The sequence below is a fragment of the Dermacentor silvarum genome, chromosome 5 (assembly GCF_013339745.2).
Source record: "Dermacentor silvarum isolate Dsil-2018 chromosome 5, BIME_Dsil_1.4, whole genome shotgun sequence".
Classification (NCBI taxonomy): Eukaryota; Metazoa; Arthropoda; class Arachnida; order Ixodida; family Ixodidae; genus Dermacentor; species Dermacentor silvarum.
The window spans coordinates 8896239-8913154 of record NC_051158.1 but is presented as its reverse complement, the minus strand read 5'-3'; the positions used below and the strand labels follow the sequence as shown (position 1 = coordinate 8913154).

Below are 16916 nucleotides of genomic sequence, written 5' to 3'. Positions count from 1 at the left end.
TCCTAGCTTTACCAGCTGTATTTTGTGAAGTTATTTATTATTATTTTTTTTTAACCAGGCAATGTACATTGAGGAATTGAGCAGTATGTGACTATGGCAGGATTGCCGAATGTGTGAACTACCTTTTGGATGAACATCAAACTTTCTGTGAACTGCTGACTTGCATTACTCTATGCAAGTGCTAAAGCATGCTGAATGAACAATGAATGAGCAATGTAACAGCGAAACTGCGAGCTGATGTCATGTAAGCATGTGTTCGCAGCACCACCGCTGTTTGCACTTGATACTGAGATTTCCTTGGCTAAATCTCTGGAGGCCACACCGTGCCCAAGATAAGCCAAACCGACATGTTCACATTGACGTGATGTAGTCCTCACCTGCACGCTCTCACCATCGTGGCACGTGAGGCATGGCTCAACTGTCTTGTAGTCCACCCCGGCCACCCAGCTCTTCGGCAGCAACGATGGCGGCGTGTCGAGCGTCAGCATGTTCAGCGGCAGGGGCGAATGGGTGCACCCTACGGTTTCCTCCTCGGCGTCCGTGTCACCCTCCGCAGATTCAGTAGACGCCGTCTTGGGTGGGGGAAGCTCACGCGTCGTGTGCAACACGGTGAACGACACATCTTCCTTCATTATGTCGAAGTCCCAGCAAATGACGCTGCCATGATCCGCCACATTTATCACCACCTGAACAAGATTTTGCACGCAGTCAGCACACAAACACCCGAGTTCGCATGCTGCACTGAGACGGGAAAATGCAAAGTGATTTTGTATATTTTCTTGCTCCTGACAACTTGAAGAATGCAGTATCAGCCACAAACCGCACTTGGGAATACTCATAGACCTTCAGGGTTTCACTCTCAGCTGGCTCTCCCTCCTTGGTCATGACGGAACATGTTGGGTGTCGAGTAACAAGAAAGACTGCCAACAATGGACCAGCACTTTCATCATCTTATTTTGTCCACACTCAACATGTTTCATTATGTAGCAATATAAATAGACCAGGAAAGGCCTTTAACATAAGGGTGCTTGATAAGAGGGCCAAGCTGACAGTGGCGGCGAAGGTGCCGTGATCAATCAGGCACATGCGACACATAGGAAAGAATACATGCACTGTTACTCATACCGAGCAGCACCCATGCAAGGGCCCTTCGCGGACTTGTGAAAGCAAAATGCAACACTGTTCTTGTAATATTCAACTTCTATGACACTTATGACAAAATGAGCCACCTACCTCATGCACCTGACCTCGTGCCAGGCTGACCGAGTGGTACATGGTGTCGTCAAAGAGGTGCATGCCGTCTGCCTTCTCTCGTTCGTAGTCCTCCTCGGACATGTAAAAGGTCTTGGGGATGAGCCCTCCATCAGGGATTGACGTCTGCAAACAAAGGAATGCCAGTGCTCACCTTTCATACAGCTTGGAGGGTTTACGGTAGCGCAAGATGCGTTACCAACAAGCTCACATTGCAACCCTCATGAACTTTATTTCATACAGCAGAGGCTGATTGTTCTGTGGGCTACACTTCTATACTTTCTTTGGGTTTCTTGAAGGAGGAAATCATGCTTTCATCTTGTGTGCAAGAAAGCAACCAGAGAAACCAGGATAGAAACTTGTTTGACATTAGGAATGGTACAGCAGTGCAACGGTCATGGATGAAAGGCAGATGTAAAGATGCACACAGGCACTGTTGTGTGTATGTATGTTTGTCTTATGTCTGCCTTTCATCCCATGACTTTCACACTGTTGTTTTGTTCCTTAACAGAACCTGTTCCTGGGCTAGTCAGTTCTTGCTCAAAGCATAACGTTATTGTCAGCACAATCGACACTCAAAAGGTGACACAACGAATGCGTTAAACCTAGTGAATGCAGAACGCAATTTTATAGTCCTGTGACCTTTTTCGTGCCCATCGTGTTCATGACATAATTACTGCTTGAAGTATGAATCTTTCCTAAAACCAGGGGAAGTTTCTTGCTGGAGACAGCATGCCAGAAATTGTCTACGGCTGCCCAAGACACAACAGTAAGAAGGCATTGATGCTCTGCATTATATGAACACAAGAGAAGCTCTGAAATCTACATTCATATTCAGAACAGTGCTGTGAATTCTATGGAAGCCGACTCTTCGGTAAGTGGATTTCACCACATAGGAAGTTAGTAGCGTGGTTTAAGAACTTCATTGTAAGGAACCTGTGCTCAATGAAAGGCGTTGAGCAAAAATTCAAATTTGGCTTGGACTCAATCCCCACTTTTCCAAGGCAGTTGCTTCACCAGCTGAGCTAACCAGAAGGCTGGCAGACGGTAGAGTGACAAAAAAAATATTTAACAGCTTAGCTTTGAAACTTGCTCCAATTTGCAGGTTTACAGACAACTTATTTCCATACATAAAAGATGTTGAATAGGTGTTGTAGTAGCTTGGCACACCAAGCAAACTATACAGTGTGCTCTTATGCATACTGCATGTTTATTACCATACCCAAGTCTTCCACTCCATGCAGCTGCTGCTGAGCTGGGTATACCACACATCTGCTTTTGCTCAAATGCTCTAGTGAGCATGGAAAGCTGCTTTCCGAAGTGGCGGCATTGCTACAGCCCAGTATTAATTCGAGCTACACAAACGGTTGCCTCAAAGACAGCACGGTACAGCTTGTTAATAACAGAAGAGACGGCTGAGCCACCTGCTAAACACAGCTGGTAGCTTGCACACCTTGTCTTCCCAGTCTATATTTCATTTCTTCCTGATCACTTTCTTGAGTGGAACCTTGCAGCATCATTATTACTTCTTTTTGTTTGCATTTTATTTATTAGGCAGTTATGTATTGCCTGCAAGGCAGGACAAAAGGAGGTGGTTGGCTTCCTGACGGGAGTCCTGACCCCGCCAAGCATGGCAGCTACAGTGGTAACACACAGCAAAAGTAAAAATTTAGACTGCCCAACTAGAAATAGTAGCTAAGTAGTACATTCAATAAGCGTCATGCAAACACTAATTATACAAATACAATAAGCAACAATGGCATAACTCATGCTATGCAAGATACAAAGAAAAATGATGTGATACAAGATCTTTGGATGTGAGGAGTAGTGCCATAATTCACTCCAGAAAAACCAATATACTATGAGATAAAGAGTCACATTTGTTGTTTCAAACAGCAGCATGTACAGATTTTTTTGCCATGTCAATTACACAAGGGCACTCATTACACAAAAGCAAAGCAAATCAGCCTGGCTGAAGTGGTGACTGTTCACTCACCTGACATGAGCCACCCAAGAAGTCAGGCAGGTACGATGGGTCAACGAATTCGGTCAGCCCCGGCGGAGCTGTGGTTCCAGTGTCGGCAAAGAAGGTGAACTTGGAGCGGGTGTTGTCATTGATGAACGTCCCCACCAGGGCCCAGAGGATGGGGAATACCCGCGGTGCGCGCACCACCAGACAGCGGCCCATGGTCTCCGGGTAGTTGGACTCCACCATCTCGATGATGTGGAGCAGGGCACGCATGCCGGGACGCCACAGGTGGCGCATGTTGAGGCCTTCGAGGTCGAGCAAGCAGGTCCAGGCACTTATCGGCTTGCCAGCCTTGTGGGTGGCCTCCTCTGTGCGCTTGAGGCCTTCCTCACAGAGGTGAAGTGTGAGTTTGACCAGGACCCTGCTCACCGATGGACTTGATGAAGCCCTTCATGTCGACCTGAGCGCAAAAGAGATGGGGCAAATTCACGTTTCATCTAAATGTACTCCTGACAGAATCTTGATTGAGATTAGTATACCTGCAGTGTAAGGCCTTCAATAGTGGCTGATACAGTACAACAATCAAAGCTGTGGTCTTAGTTTGCACATGATGCTTCAATGATGACAACTCAAGTGACATACCAAAATTTGTCCACGACATGGATGCGATATATGATGACCGAGTGTCATCAAACATGTGTGAATACACAGGTGTGCATGTGTGAATGTACAGTGAATGGACAGCCAATGTGTTGAACACACATCATCTCCCGTTGAAAATGCCTATTCTTGACCTATCCTAGGAATATTTTCAAACAAAACCAGTAACTCACAATGTCCTGTTATGGTATTTAATTCGATTAAAGTGGGTGCCTTTTTTCTTTTCTTCCACAAAAATTGGGACGAAAATTGCTCATTTAGTGCAATCAGATACAAAACCAAAACCGCCTCCGCAGCATTCATATGCTTTACCGCTTAACACAAGTGCACTGCGGCAAAGCCGCAGAAAAAAAAAAGCCACCATTGTGCAAAACATATTCTTCTTGCTAAAAAATAAGGTGCATCTTAGATTTTTACACTGTTTAGGAGTTTTGATGCAATTTCTATGTTAGTTTCCTACTTTGAACACATAAAACGTGGGAACCTGATTGATGCGGGGGCGTGCTAGACTCTGGCAAATACTGCCAAATGAATTGGCAGTGTGTTTTGACATTTTCTACACATCTTGTTTAATACGACCTGCCTGATAATTCGATCAATTATGTCGGTCCCACCAGGATCTTATTAATGGAAGTCAACTGTACTTTTCTTGATAATAACATGGCCTTTATTGTTTGATAAAGTTGGATGAGTATACTAACAAATTCAATTGGCTTCATTCAATATTCACCAGAGTCACCCAATGACAATTCTCTGTCTGAGCTTGGCCTCAAGTGCTGACATTTGAACAACGTGGTTCGCTCTGTCGGTGGACGTACCTGCCCGAGGCGGAGGATGTACATGGGGCGGCCGTCCTTGTCATGGTGGTGCCAGCCGCCAGGAAAGTACTCGCGCACCACAGTTGGCAGGTCGTAGGTGCTGAGAATGCGGTCCACCTGGTACTTCTTGCGCCACACAAGAGACTGGCAGAGCATCTCGCGAGCCTTTTCCAGATTGAAGTCTTGCGCCTGAAGAAATCTCACCAGCATCTGGTCACTTGGAACCTGGCGTGCAAGAAGAACACGACAAAGTGAGCACCAACACTGCCAAGTAGAAAACTGCACTGCACAAGTGCCTGCAGGTATTGGACAAAACAGCATTGCTGGCTCAGGTACTATAATGATGCAGAATTCATGCCCTTCTTTGTGCATTTAACGGACGTTCAGCACTGCATACTGAATTTTAACAGTGTGGCAGTGCTTAGAAAGTACATGAAGCACCAAATGCAGTTTATTTTTTTTTTTTTTTAGGGCGCGGCTCTCACATGCCCATTCCTGCGGCGAGCGTCGGCGTAACCGAACGAACGATCAGAGGAAATGCGGGCGAAGTGGGGGATGAAAAAAGTGGCAAGAGTGAAGAGAGTGCAAGGAGGAGAATGCAGCAGGACCATGAAGTGGAAAGCGGAGGAGGGTATGGCAAAAGCGTGAGAAGAAAAGCGTAGTGCGGCACACGAGGGGCTCTGTGGCAATGGCTACGAGATGGCGCCAGAGTAGCGCACGTTGTCTGTATGGAAACAAAGTGCTGCATGAGCGGAGGTTGTCTGTGACGGTTGCTGTGAATCACGCGCATGCATCACCCACTCGCTTCCTCTCGCAATCTCCCAATTAGCGAGGCTGTCGCGCCACACTTCGCTCCGTTTGCAACGACGTACCGCACAAGACAGATTGTCTGCACCAGCCAATATATCGCGAAATGAAAGTACGTGTATAGCTGTGCTCAAATTTTGCATTATGGAGCATCGTAATCGTCGGTGAATATTTTGTTTTTAAAGGCGTACTGACATAACATTTTTGACTCATTTTTTTTCGTCAAATGATGATTAGGGTGCTCTCAACCCTCGAAAAAATACTCCAAGCCTCAGAGCACATTAATAATTTAATATAGTAGCTTTTCTACAGCCAGTTTCGGTTTTATTTCTACTGTGTTTTGATGTCATGATACAGAAGGTGGTCACATGGGAGCAAGCTCTTCTTTCACTCTTCTTTAGCAACTGTCATGTGCTCATACCCCTCCCTCCCGTTTTTTTCATGATGCCAACATTCAGCACGCATCTAACTTTAGTTGCAGAGCAGCACTGTTGTTTGTTTAAAAGGAAAGGTACATACTTTTCCTTGGTGTGCCTCAGTTATCCACTTCTTGAGCATGACCAGACAGGATTCCTGGTACGGCGTGAGTGAACCCAGGCACCGCTCAATGTACTCAGACTCCAGCTTGAAGTTTGCGTCTGGTAGAAAAGAATGAAACACAGACTAATCAGTCAAGCCAAGAGTACATACATAATGTACACGTTCAATTGAGGCGCTTGTAAACGGTAAGCAGCTTCTTTCAGTTATCTTTTATAAAATGATAATGACAGTGACAAAACAAGAAAACAGGGCCAGAGTATTCTCAAACAATCGCTTTCGAGGGTACAATCACTTCCACAAGACTTCACGTGACACAGCATCGGACGTGTCAGTGTCTATGGCCGACAGCATTCCTCACACAGTGCCAAGCATGCTGTCTTGACAGTGCCGTGACCCCTCTGGCTTGTAGACGCTGACACTTAAAGGATTGAGTCACTCAAAATCTTGCGAAAGTGGACATATCTGTATCCTTAAAGTGATTGTTCAAGATCGTAGCAGTGCATTCTGCATTACCTTAGTTTAGCGTTTAGCAAAGAGAGCAGCCTACAGTTTTTACCACCAGATTTAACAGATCGTCTAAGAAAAAAAAAAAAAAAAAACCCTTAACAATCACCCAGTGACACAATGAAAGCCTGCTTAGCCCATGCCGATCAGCGTTCCAAAAGGGCTTCCAATGATGATTGTCTCTATATGAGGTCACAGAAAACTGCTTTTCACTGCTACTGAATGCTATAGCACTGCAGATAAAGACCTCCTAATCTAACCCAACCTAACTATACCTAACCATATACAAAACAACTTCTAGAGACTACTCTGATGAGACATACAAGCAGTTTTGGACGAGAAAGCACAGCATTTCTCGACAATGAAAGGTGGAAAGCAAAATGCAGGTTCAGTCACAATGCCATCCTTGCTAGGTACATTGCTAGGTACAGTGACAAAACAATACAGGAAATACTTGAGGCATTTTACATAAATAACAGAACATAAAAATGCATCACCCAGCAGGCGGCAGACCTGCGTGCAAAACAGATTGCATTCTTGGAAATGATTTTTGCAATGTCAGAATGTGTTTTTTTTCCCTCTATGCTGTGTCAGTTATTTCATGTGACACGATTAAGCTTCATCGTCTAGAATTGCAAGCTTACCAAAGTCGCCCAACTTCTCGTCATTCTGCAGACTGCCAACCACATTCTTCCTATTCAGTATATGCATACGCTTAGTAAAGAAACAGCCCCATCCATGAATACAATTGGCACTATGGCACACTCAAGCAGCAACTACTTGCCTCTCTGTAATTCCTACTTTTATTTATTCATTTAGCCCCAGGGTCAAAAGGACATTACAGTGGAGAGTGGTCACAAATACAAGGATTGTGTAAAAAACAATGTTGTTCCTGTTTATCCATCACTAGCTGTTGCAATAATGCAGTAAACAAGTAAGGAAACAATAATAATGCATTACACAATACGAGATCAAAATAAATGGAAAATGTGGTAGACTAGTATAAACACGGTGTATAAACATGTTGTATAAACACGCTCTATAAACACGTTGCATAAACAGTGTTGCGTAAACCGTTCCTGCTTATACAACACTAGCTGTTGCAATAATACAGTAAACAAGTAAGAAAACAGTAAAAAATGCATTACGCAATACGAGATCGAAAGAAACGGAAAACGTGGTACAGCAATCAATATATTAGGCACACGAGGACTTACGACACTTCAGTTATTGCCCTCATAAACAACTCATGGTTATGAATTTGAGTCGTTTGGGGGGGGGGGGGGGGGCAATTTTGTATGTGGTATGTACGAGTCCAAGAAGGTATGAGTTCTACACGACTGAATGACAACTTTGTGAATGTGGTCCAGTTGGCTTGAAACGCACTGGGGTGGAAGGATTAGTTGGCTACACAGGTGCAGATGCAAAACTATATTGGCCATCCTACCATCCACTGTATGTTGATCAAGAATTTCATTTCCCATCCCCTATTTGCAGATGTCTCTTTGCCAGACCCACATTTCGCTCATCTTGTTTCATTCTTACCGTCACTCAAGCTCCCTCTGCAGTTTCTATCAAAACATCTTTCAAGAAATTGTGCGCAGAATAAGTGCTGTAGCGGTGAAGCATCTCCTCTGCGCCTTCTGAGTACCTACGTTTACTAATGCAAGGTGCCACATGAGAATGCAATGCGGGGCTGCCAGTCTGACCTTGTGCAGCGAGGGTCTCAGGGGCGCCCGTTGGTGAAGTAACCTTCTCGCCAAGCGACTTTTTCCGCATGCTGTCACGCAGGGCGGGAGCTTTGGCATCACCGCTGCCTTCAGTGCCGGGCTTGTCTTCGAACGGGGGAATGTACGTGACGTTCTCCTTCAAAAGCTCATTGATGTAGTACTCAATGACCTCTTTTCCCTGCAAGAAACAAAGAAAACAACAAAATGTGGCGTTGCTGAGCGGAGGACTATGCCAGCAATGCCAGCAATGCTCGACACGGCAATGATACACAGGAGCTGAGGCAGTGACGAGTAAAATGACATGGGGTGATGTGTGAAAACTGCACTACTTCTTTTTATTGCTTGCTGTCTTTCGGTACTCTGCCAAGTATGCATGGCAGGGTACGTGTGTATATGTCGACAGGCAGATGCTTAGCGCCACCTGCCTGAGAAGGCATGCACCTTCACCACAAAACACGGTTGCGAAACTCATGGTTTTTATTCCATGCTGCAATGAGATCAGTGCTGAAGAAAATGCGTTAAAAGTGATTCAGTCCTGTTTGCTTACTGTACAAATGAGTATATATGATATTAAGATTGCCATGATTCCCAAGAGGCGATGCCCAAGGACCCAACAATTAACAAGACATGCCGGGCTCACACTGCACGTGTGTATTACACAAGGGCATGGCCTATACTGAACGCATACTGATGATTGATGATGATGATTGATGATGATGATTAGTGGGGTTTATTGGCGCAAGGGCCACATATGGCCAAAGAGCGCCAAGGTGATGATAATGGCGTGTCAGTGGTACATGAATAGTGAATTATGAGGCGTGGATAAAACATTAGATGAAGCGTGGCTGTAAAGGGGCCTAAAAAATAGTCACTGTAAAGAGCGTAAAATCTACATGTAGTAAGGTTATGACAATGATCAATGACTGATGATTAATCCCTTGTACTGTCCCCTCTCGCTAGCTCATGAGCACAGCACCTCACTTTGACAGCTGGCCTATCAGCACTGGCTCAGGTCAGCCAACGTGTGCTGTGGGTGTGCCCCAATGCACTGACACACTAGGAATAGTACTTGAGAACACGGATACCTTGGAGATGTTTTGGGAGTACTGCTTCATGGCCAGCTTCTCAACCGCACTCTCGAACCCAAAGAAGGACTTGACATCGAGAGAGGCACTCTGCTCAAAGCAGGTCCAGTCTGGGTTCTCTGGGTGCACCTGGTAAGAGAACAACAAGAGTTGCTGCGTGTCGTAAACACAGAGGCCTCGTGAAAGTGCAGAACACTAGCACAGTGCAGCCCTGGTGGACACCACGGTGTCACGACCAGTGCGGGAGCCACTGTATGTATGTACTACACAATGCCAGTCCAGAATATGCTGCACAATAGAAAATGTGATGGCTTTAAAAGCCATCCTTGAAAGCCAGACACTTAGATGACCATAAGCGATTGTCGCCTTTTGGCTTATGACAAGCCCAACTCGCAATGTAGAGGATGGTAGACATTCTATCATCATCGCTTTTATTGAATTAGGTTTTCCACACTATTCGAAGATATATTTCTGTGTTCTAATTACACTCTTAAAGCATATTACATAAAAATGAGCCCTTAAGGGGTTAGGAATCTAGCATACTGTTGCATGCTCTTACAAGTGCATTCTGACAAGCCCCAAGCTTGTGAATACCACTCTTAAGAAGTCTAAATGTGCTCTTATTTCACAGAATATTTCACGGGATAAGAACAAACACAACAAGATGAGTGCCAACTATCAACTCAGAGTTTATAGTCTGTTTTTATCATGCATGCACTGCAATATGTGTTACCACCTATCTCACACCAAGCTTGTTTAAATGAACCTGCCTTCTTAAAAAAAAAAAAAAAAATTACAGCACTCCCATGCATTCTTAATTAATTTATTATTTCCTGCAGTTAAAATCAAGAAGGAAAGTCACAGAAGTTACATCCATAATTTTACCGCACAACTGGTCTGCTCAGAGAGAAATGTAACTAACTAACCACCCCTCATGCTTGCAATAGTTCAATCACAAATATTTCGTATTTTCAGTTAATTCATATCCAGTCTAAAGTACCTGTTTTGTTGGCATTTTGTATTTTCACAAGTCTCTTGACTGATGTGTTTTACTTTATCGTAAACTAAAATTTGTTCATTTGTTCAATGGTGTTGCCATAAGGAAACACTTCCAGCCACAGGATACCATAAACATGCTAAAAGCAAGCAAACCAACGGGAACCTTAATTGAACAAACTAAAGGCATAGACACTAATCAAAGCCAAAGCAAAACTAGATTGTCTTAATGAACATTCTTTAGATTGGAGCTTCATTTCATATATAGCCGGCAGAAACTTTTCTCACCACTCATGAGCAACGAAGAAGTTGTGCGCCACATATATGAAAAAACGCATAGGTGTGTGTTGTATAATTCAATGTAACAATAAGTGTCATACCTTTATGTCACAAAATATGACATTTATATTACAAGAAAGGCATCGCAGATCTGGACCTATTTACCACTGGACAAATGGCGTGACACGTTTCTGCAGCCAGTGGCTACAGCTGACTGCGTGCGCTTGTGACCAAACAGAGTTTTTCTTGATTTTAACAGAATAGAGCTTTTGATAGAGTAGTGAGGCAGCACCTCCTCTGTGGACTGCAGCGCATGCATTCAAGGAGCAAATCTGCACTTCTGCCACTTCTGTGGCGCTTCGATTTCGAGGTGCCAGGGAGCTTTTGTTGAAAAGATTTATGCAGTAGGGTGAGCTAAATGAGTTTTGTTCATTTTTTTACTATCCAAAATTAACATTTGTGTATAACTTCACCACCCACGTAAGTGGAGGCAAGACAGATCTCATACGTGTGATACAGTTGACCTTAAATTCTGAAAAATACACAGCTGCTCGCCAGGCCAGTCAATGCCACCTGTAGTATGGCTATATATACTGGTAAAGTTCACGTTTGGTATGTGTCGTGAGCTTCTGGGTGTGTTCTGGCAAATTTTCTCGTTTCTCCTATATTCCGTACAACATGGCTATCTATGCTTTGTTACAACAGTAGTGCACCATTTGATGTGTTCACAAACTCCAAAAGCCATGTAGTGACTCGTGTGCATCTTTAAATTTGATTCGTGGTATGTGTGCACAAAAGGCGCAAGAAAGTTCCATGAATGTCTTTTTTTTTCTACAAGAAGGTGGACTAAGATCATAATTTTTTACTGCTATATCAATAACAATCATGCGATGTTCTTGTCCATGAAGCAGCATAATGCCTTGCTTGCACAATAGCAATGTATGCCGCTCTCCACTGGTCTATGTAAAAAATTCCCTTTCCTCATAGATTAAATTACGGCTCATTTGTACTCCCCACATACTCCAGTCAGGAGGGCAGTAAAATGTTTGACCCTCATTTGAGAGTGACCTATGTTGTAACAAAATGTTTATGTAAAATCGTTCTAAAAATCATTGACCCATTATTCTGGTGAAACTACAGAAAAATATAATAGAAAAGGAAAAATATGCCACTAAATTTTACACTTTCTTTTTCAGAAAAAATGTTTACAGTGACTATAAAATGAGTGATTGTGCATCTGGCATAACGGATAATGATGCACATGATGTGTCACAAGTCATGGTACAAACACCTTTGCTATGCATCTAGTCTATTCATGACCCAAGTTAATTAAGCACATGCATAATTTCCCGTACTGCTGTTACAGCTGAATGAACAAAATCTGCTAACATCTCAGACAATGGCATTCAATGCAAGCGCAGAGCAGAAAAAGCAGTTGTTTACCTGAAACACAATCTGAAATGAACAAGAAATAAACAAACAAAAAGAAAGAAAGAATACTCAAGAGCCACGAATACATTGTTTTTTTACAGCAAGCTCAACGAGCGCCCGCAGCAACACTTACCGAGTACGTGCAGTTTTCTTTGATGCCAACTCGTGTTGAAAAGCTCTCATTGTAGGCTTCAATTTTAAGTATACGCTGCCGCCGATCTAGAGAGTTCTTTTGTATAAAGTACACAAAGTCCACTCCTATGATCTGTGAGAGAAACACAAAAGAAAGAAAAAGCCAGGTCTAAACACTTTCCCTTAATTAAACACGAGGCAATAATTTGAGAGCAAGAAAGGAAGACACACTTATGATCGACTGCAGATGCTCGCTTAGCACTGAATATTTCTGGCATTGTAACTTCCAAGCAGTTTCAATATTGCTTCACAGTGTCCCACTTTGTGTCAACATCTTTTCAATACGCTGCTCTGTGAAGATCTCAAGGTAACCCAACTCCAAAAGCCAGTGTACTAAGCTATGCATCAATGAACTGCCACACAACAAGGACTGCCATTATATAGTCTAACCAGCTACCCCTTTTTGAAAAGGAAGTTTAATATTAAAGGCCACTGTTACAAGCCACATGCCACTATAAAAATATATGTGCATAAATAAATAATAATAAAAAACTGTCCCACCTGTACCAAAAAGTAGAGGCAAGCATAACACGCTTATTGTACTATTTAGATGGCGTTTAGTCTGTGTCAGTTATCAAATTATGTAGCATCAATTAGGCATTCCGTATCAAAACTGGAGTCCCTGCTACTTTTGCCATGACAGTGGATCCTGCTCCTTCACATCTGCATGTGGAATTTGCTCATGCTATGTGTCCCTTCGGTTTGGCTGAAATTTCCATCCCAGTCACCGATGGTGACAATCCAGATTGTGCGAGCGTACATCATGGCACGCACCAATTAAGAAGGACAGTTCAGTGCACGGTAGTCTAGTGACATACAAAACAGCGTCATTTGCTGCAGATGGTTAAGCCTTCACGGAAAGCGTGCAGTCTATTTCTTTTTCTGTATCAATGAGAATATGAATCACAGTACAGTGTAGACTGTTAAAGGGAACACTCTAATGAGCGACTCTCACTTTGCTGGTGCCCTAGCTGCAAGTACCGGCGGAAGTTATGTCTATTCATTGTACAGGTGTCATTAGTATAACAGGTCACCGACCAATCTCAAATAAAAAAAAAAAAAGGAGAAAAAAGAAAAACTTGGCATATTGTGACACTTGAACAGGCATGTAGAAAGGTGCCATACGACGAACAACAAGTCATCTACAACAAAAAGGACTGTTTGCACACTTTCCAGAGGGTAAAATTTGTGTGTGCTCTACACACACATGTTCCCTTAGACAGTGGAAGGCACTGAAAACTAGAATAGCAACCGAATGAAAGGAATGCTCCATAAGCTCCTGACAAGCACCTCGCCTCTGAATTTGCAGCCTGCCTCTTTTGAACAGCTAAACTGACTTGTTATGCTAAAAAAGAAAGAAAAAAAAAAAACACTAATCGAGAAGCACGCAGTCTGCAATGCTTACACGACCCAGCAAGTGCAGGAGTTCCTGCATGATGCCAAGCAGGGTAGGGTAGTGCAGTGCAGTGCGCGCTGCAGTGTAAAATAGAGGACGAACGCGGTGCAGCCTCGTTCTTCCTTCACCCCAACTTTCCAGTTTCTCAGCCCTTTCTCTGGCTCATGCTTTGCAAATGCACCCTTGCCGAGTGCACACTAGAATGCTTGCGACCCAGTGTGTACAGTGGTATCTAGAACAAGAGTATGCCCGACCAGCACTACGGACACCACTGACAGCTTGCAAGAGCTTGGCTGGAACCTGACTGCCAACAAACACTTCGTGCTTAATGGAGATGAGAATCCAACTTTGTGAGAAAGGATGTTGCATAGCATAAGTAATTTCCAAACCTTCTTCAATAGATATGGTGCATCAACGTTGAGGCGGCACCGGCGCTCAATAACGTGCTCGGCGCCATCTTCGCTCTTGTACTCCGAGACCGTGTCGCTGCCCAAGAACACGGGAATCATCGGGCATGTTGGGAAGCGCCGTTCGTAAGCCTGCATAGATGATGTCAACTCATGAAGCAAGGCAACATCTTGATGCCCAGTATGCGATGAAAAGAAAATGTCAGAAAAGAGGCGGGCAGCAACACACATAAGTGCAAAAAAAAAAAAAAATGAATGCGTGTACTAGCTCTGTAATATGTTCTCGTAAAATGTGTTAGAATTCCTAAGAGATGCCCAATGTGAACAATTTGTGAACTCCGTGCATAATTTAATTGTCAATTTCATTTTGCTCCGAGACCTGTCTACCTGGTATTTTATTTTATCTTTATTTGTAAAATACCTTACAAGGTCCCTACATGGGGCATTGAGTAAGGGGGGCTAGAACAAAGTACACACATAAAAGTGGCAAACTCGCGACAATATCAAAGTCGGCGCACAGCTTAACAACTGTACAAACAATAAGAACATGCAGCCATGTACAGTATTACAACAATAAAAACAACTCAATAAGTTAGTAAACAAATGTACTACAATGCAAGGCAAAAAATGTAAAAGAAAACCAAGCAGTGTGTATGACAGCATGTGTTAACAAGAGATAAGCGAGTTGAGCGAGTGCCGCAATTTTTCACTGTCAGTTTCCACAACTATGTTAACAGGGAGGCTGTTCCAAAGATGAATCGCACATGGAAGTGCATATGAGTTGAATGCTTCAGTTTTACCGCAGATGCGCATAAAGCTAAGACGACAGTGTAATCTGTGCGACGTGTGCGATGAAGTTTCTAGGCGTAGGGAGCAGTTGTTAGTGCAGTGTGCATACTTATGAAATAATGACAAAGGGGCTATGTCACAATGATTACTTAACAGCTGAGGTGAAAGATAAGTTTTATTTGAGTTACGCTAGAATGGTAGTCATAATTGCAGAAAATGAAACGTGCGGCTCTGTTTTGGAATGATTCCAGCATGTAAAGTAATTTTGGTGGGGAGACGAGACCGGAGCAGTGAGCTGAAGCCATGGGCAAACGAATGTTTGAAATGCCAGTTAACGAATGTAATACCAGTTTACCAACATAATGTAAAGCACAGATCTACCATAACAAGTCATAAGCTGTGCAAACAATTTTCCATCGAACTAGTGGTCCTTGAAGCAGACAGGCCAATACCCTACAGGCTACCAATATTTGAGCTTCACTTTCCAGTGCTAATAGGTCCGAACCAGTTGCTTTGCCAGTTTAGCGCTGTTTAGGACATGACCCCTTTATTATAAACAATATTTTTTAATCAAGTTAACACACTGCTAGCAAATCAACTAGATGCAAGACCTCTGATTGCCCCCATGCTTGCATGATAACAAGTGCCCAACATCAGACATTGTTGCATTGACTAGATTACAGGTTTGCAGCGTAAATCGTCAGCACCAACTTGTCACTAGCAATTGCATGTGCACATACAAGGAAGTCACACAAGCCACATTACCTCAAAAGCAAAACTATTGTGCTTCTACAGCGCTAATGTTTTCATTATTGCAAATGTGGATACTAGGCAGCTAATTCATATGACAGTAAAAATTCCAGGTAAGAATTTGTCATTCTTACTTCATTACTGACATCTTTAAACTGATTTTTGACTAATTTGCCACTTATGCAGCACCTGCTTGTGGTCCCTGCCTTAGCAACCATACAATAGATCATTGAATAAAAAGAAAATGATATGCAGATACATAACAAAGTTCACAATTCAGAGCACATTTAATCATGTTTAATATAAGTACCAAAGCGTAAAAAGAAAAGTAACAAATCATTACTGCAGCTCTATGTGTGCATGCATGTAACACACACCTTGAGACAATGCATTGCACTACAATTGCATCAAACAGATTTTTGAGATAGAAAGAACAAAAAGATTGCACTGGGACAGCTAAATTACTGCTAGAACATCTACACTGGTGGATAAGCTGAACACCATAGCTCATAGAAATGCACACTTTGTTTAAAAAGACAGGTTGAAAAGTTGTTGCCAACACTGCTGCTGCACCCATGCATCACAAGTAGTAAGCACAAGGTGGCTAGTAGAAACATTCAGTGGAGGGCACAGATACGGTGTGTGCATGTCAATCTAAAAAAAAAAAAACTTTCAGTTATTGTGTTTGGTGCACATGACCAAAGTGCCCAGCAGAATGTTTGTGTCAGATCTGCGCACCTCAGAAAATTAACGGAGTTGTCCTTTTAGATTTATGCAAGCACTGTTAAAGTGATCAAAATTTATGCCTAAGAAAGGAAATAATTTGGCATAGAATGTACCACTCCCTGTATGACTGAAGTCAATGCATGCCCACTTTTGCTTGTTGAGTGCAGTGTAGATGTCAAAAGTGGCACGACTGCCTCTGTGCATGCAACATCGTACTTGTGCACAAGTGTCGTTTTAGATCTCGTGAAGATAACAACAAAATGCGTTCACAGCTGGAGACAGCCCGACAAATAAAGTAAACTTGCAGCAAGTGGAATAAATATGTGTGCACATCCTCCTGTGGCAACTGTGTCTATTTGTGGCACCAACACTGCCTGCCATTTCAAATGTGCGCATTTGCGAGTTCACCTATGATAGGACCCTTAGCAACGACTATACCCACTGAGCTACTCCTGTGAATTGCCTTTTGTAGTGTATGAGGATGCTAAATACAATGTATAAAATTAACGACATTCTACAGGAGAATGGACAAGACAGGTGCTGACTATCAACTGGTGGTATATTCACAGCAAAACCCAAATACAAG

The 16916-nt window shown here is 43.1% G+C and overlaps 1 protein-coding gene across 1 annotated transcript in view; it reads right to left on the bottom strand.

Moving 5' to 3' along the window:
- The window catches only part of LOC119452866 (SEC14-like protein 1), a 44545-nt gene that overhangs the window by 10609 nt on the left and 17020 nt on the right, over window positions 1-16916 (bottom strand). The window contains 10 exon segments of the mRNA XM_037714817.2: window positions 378-686; window positions 1234-1377; window positions 3248-3640; window positions 3642-3680; window positions 4699-4923; window positions 6025-6143; window positions 8259-8457; window positions 9365-9493; window positions 12204-12335; window positions 14048-14197. Coding sequence (XP_037570745.1) covers window positions 378-686; window positions 1234-1377; window positions 3248-3640; window positions 3642-3680; window positions 4699-4923; window positions 6025-6143; window positions 8259-8457; window positions 9365-9493; window positions 12204-12335; window positions 14048-14197 — 1839 coding nt within the window.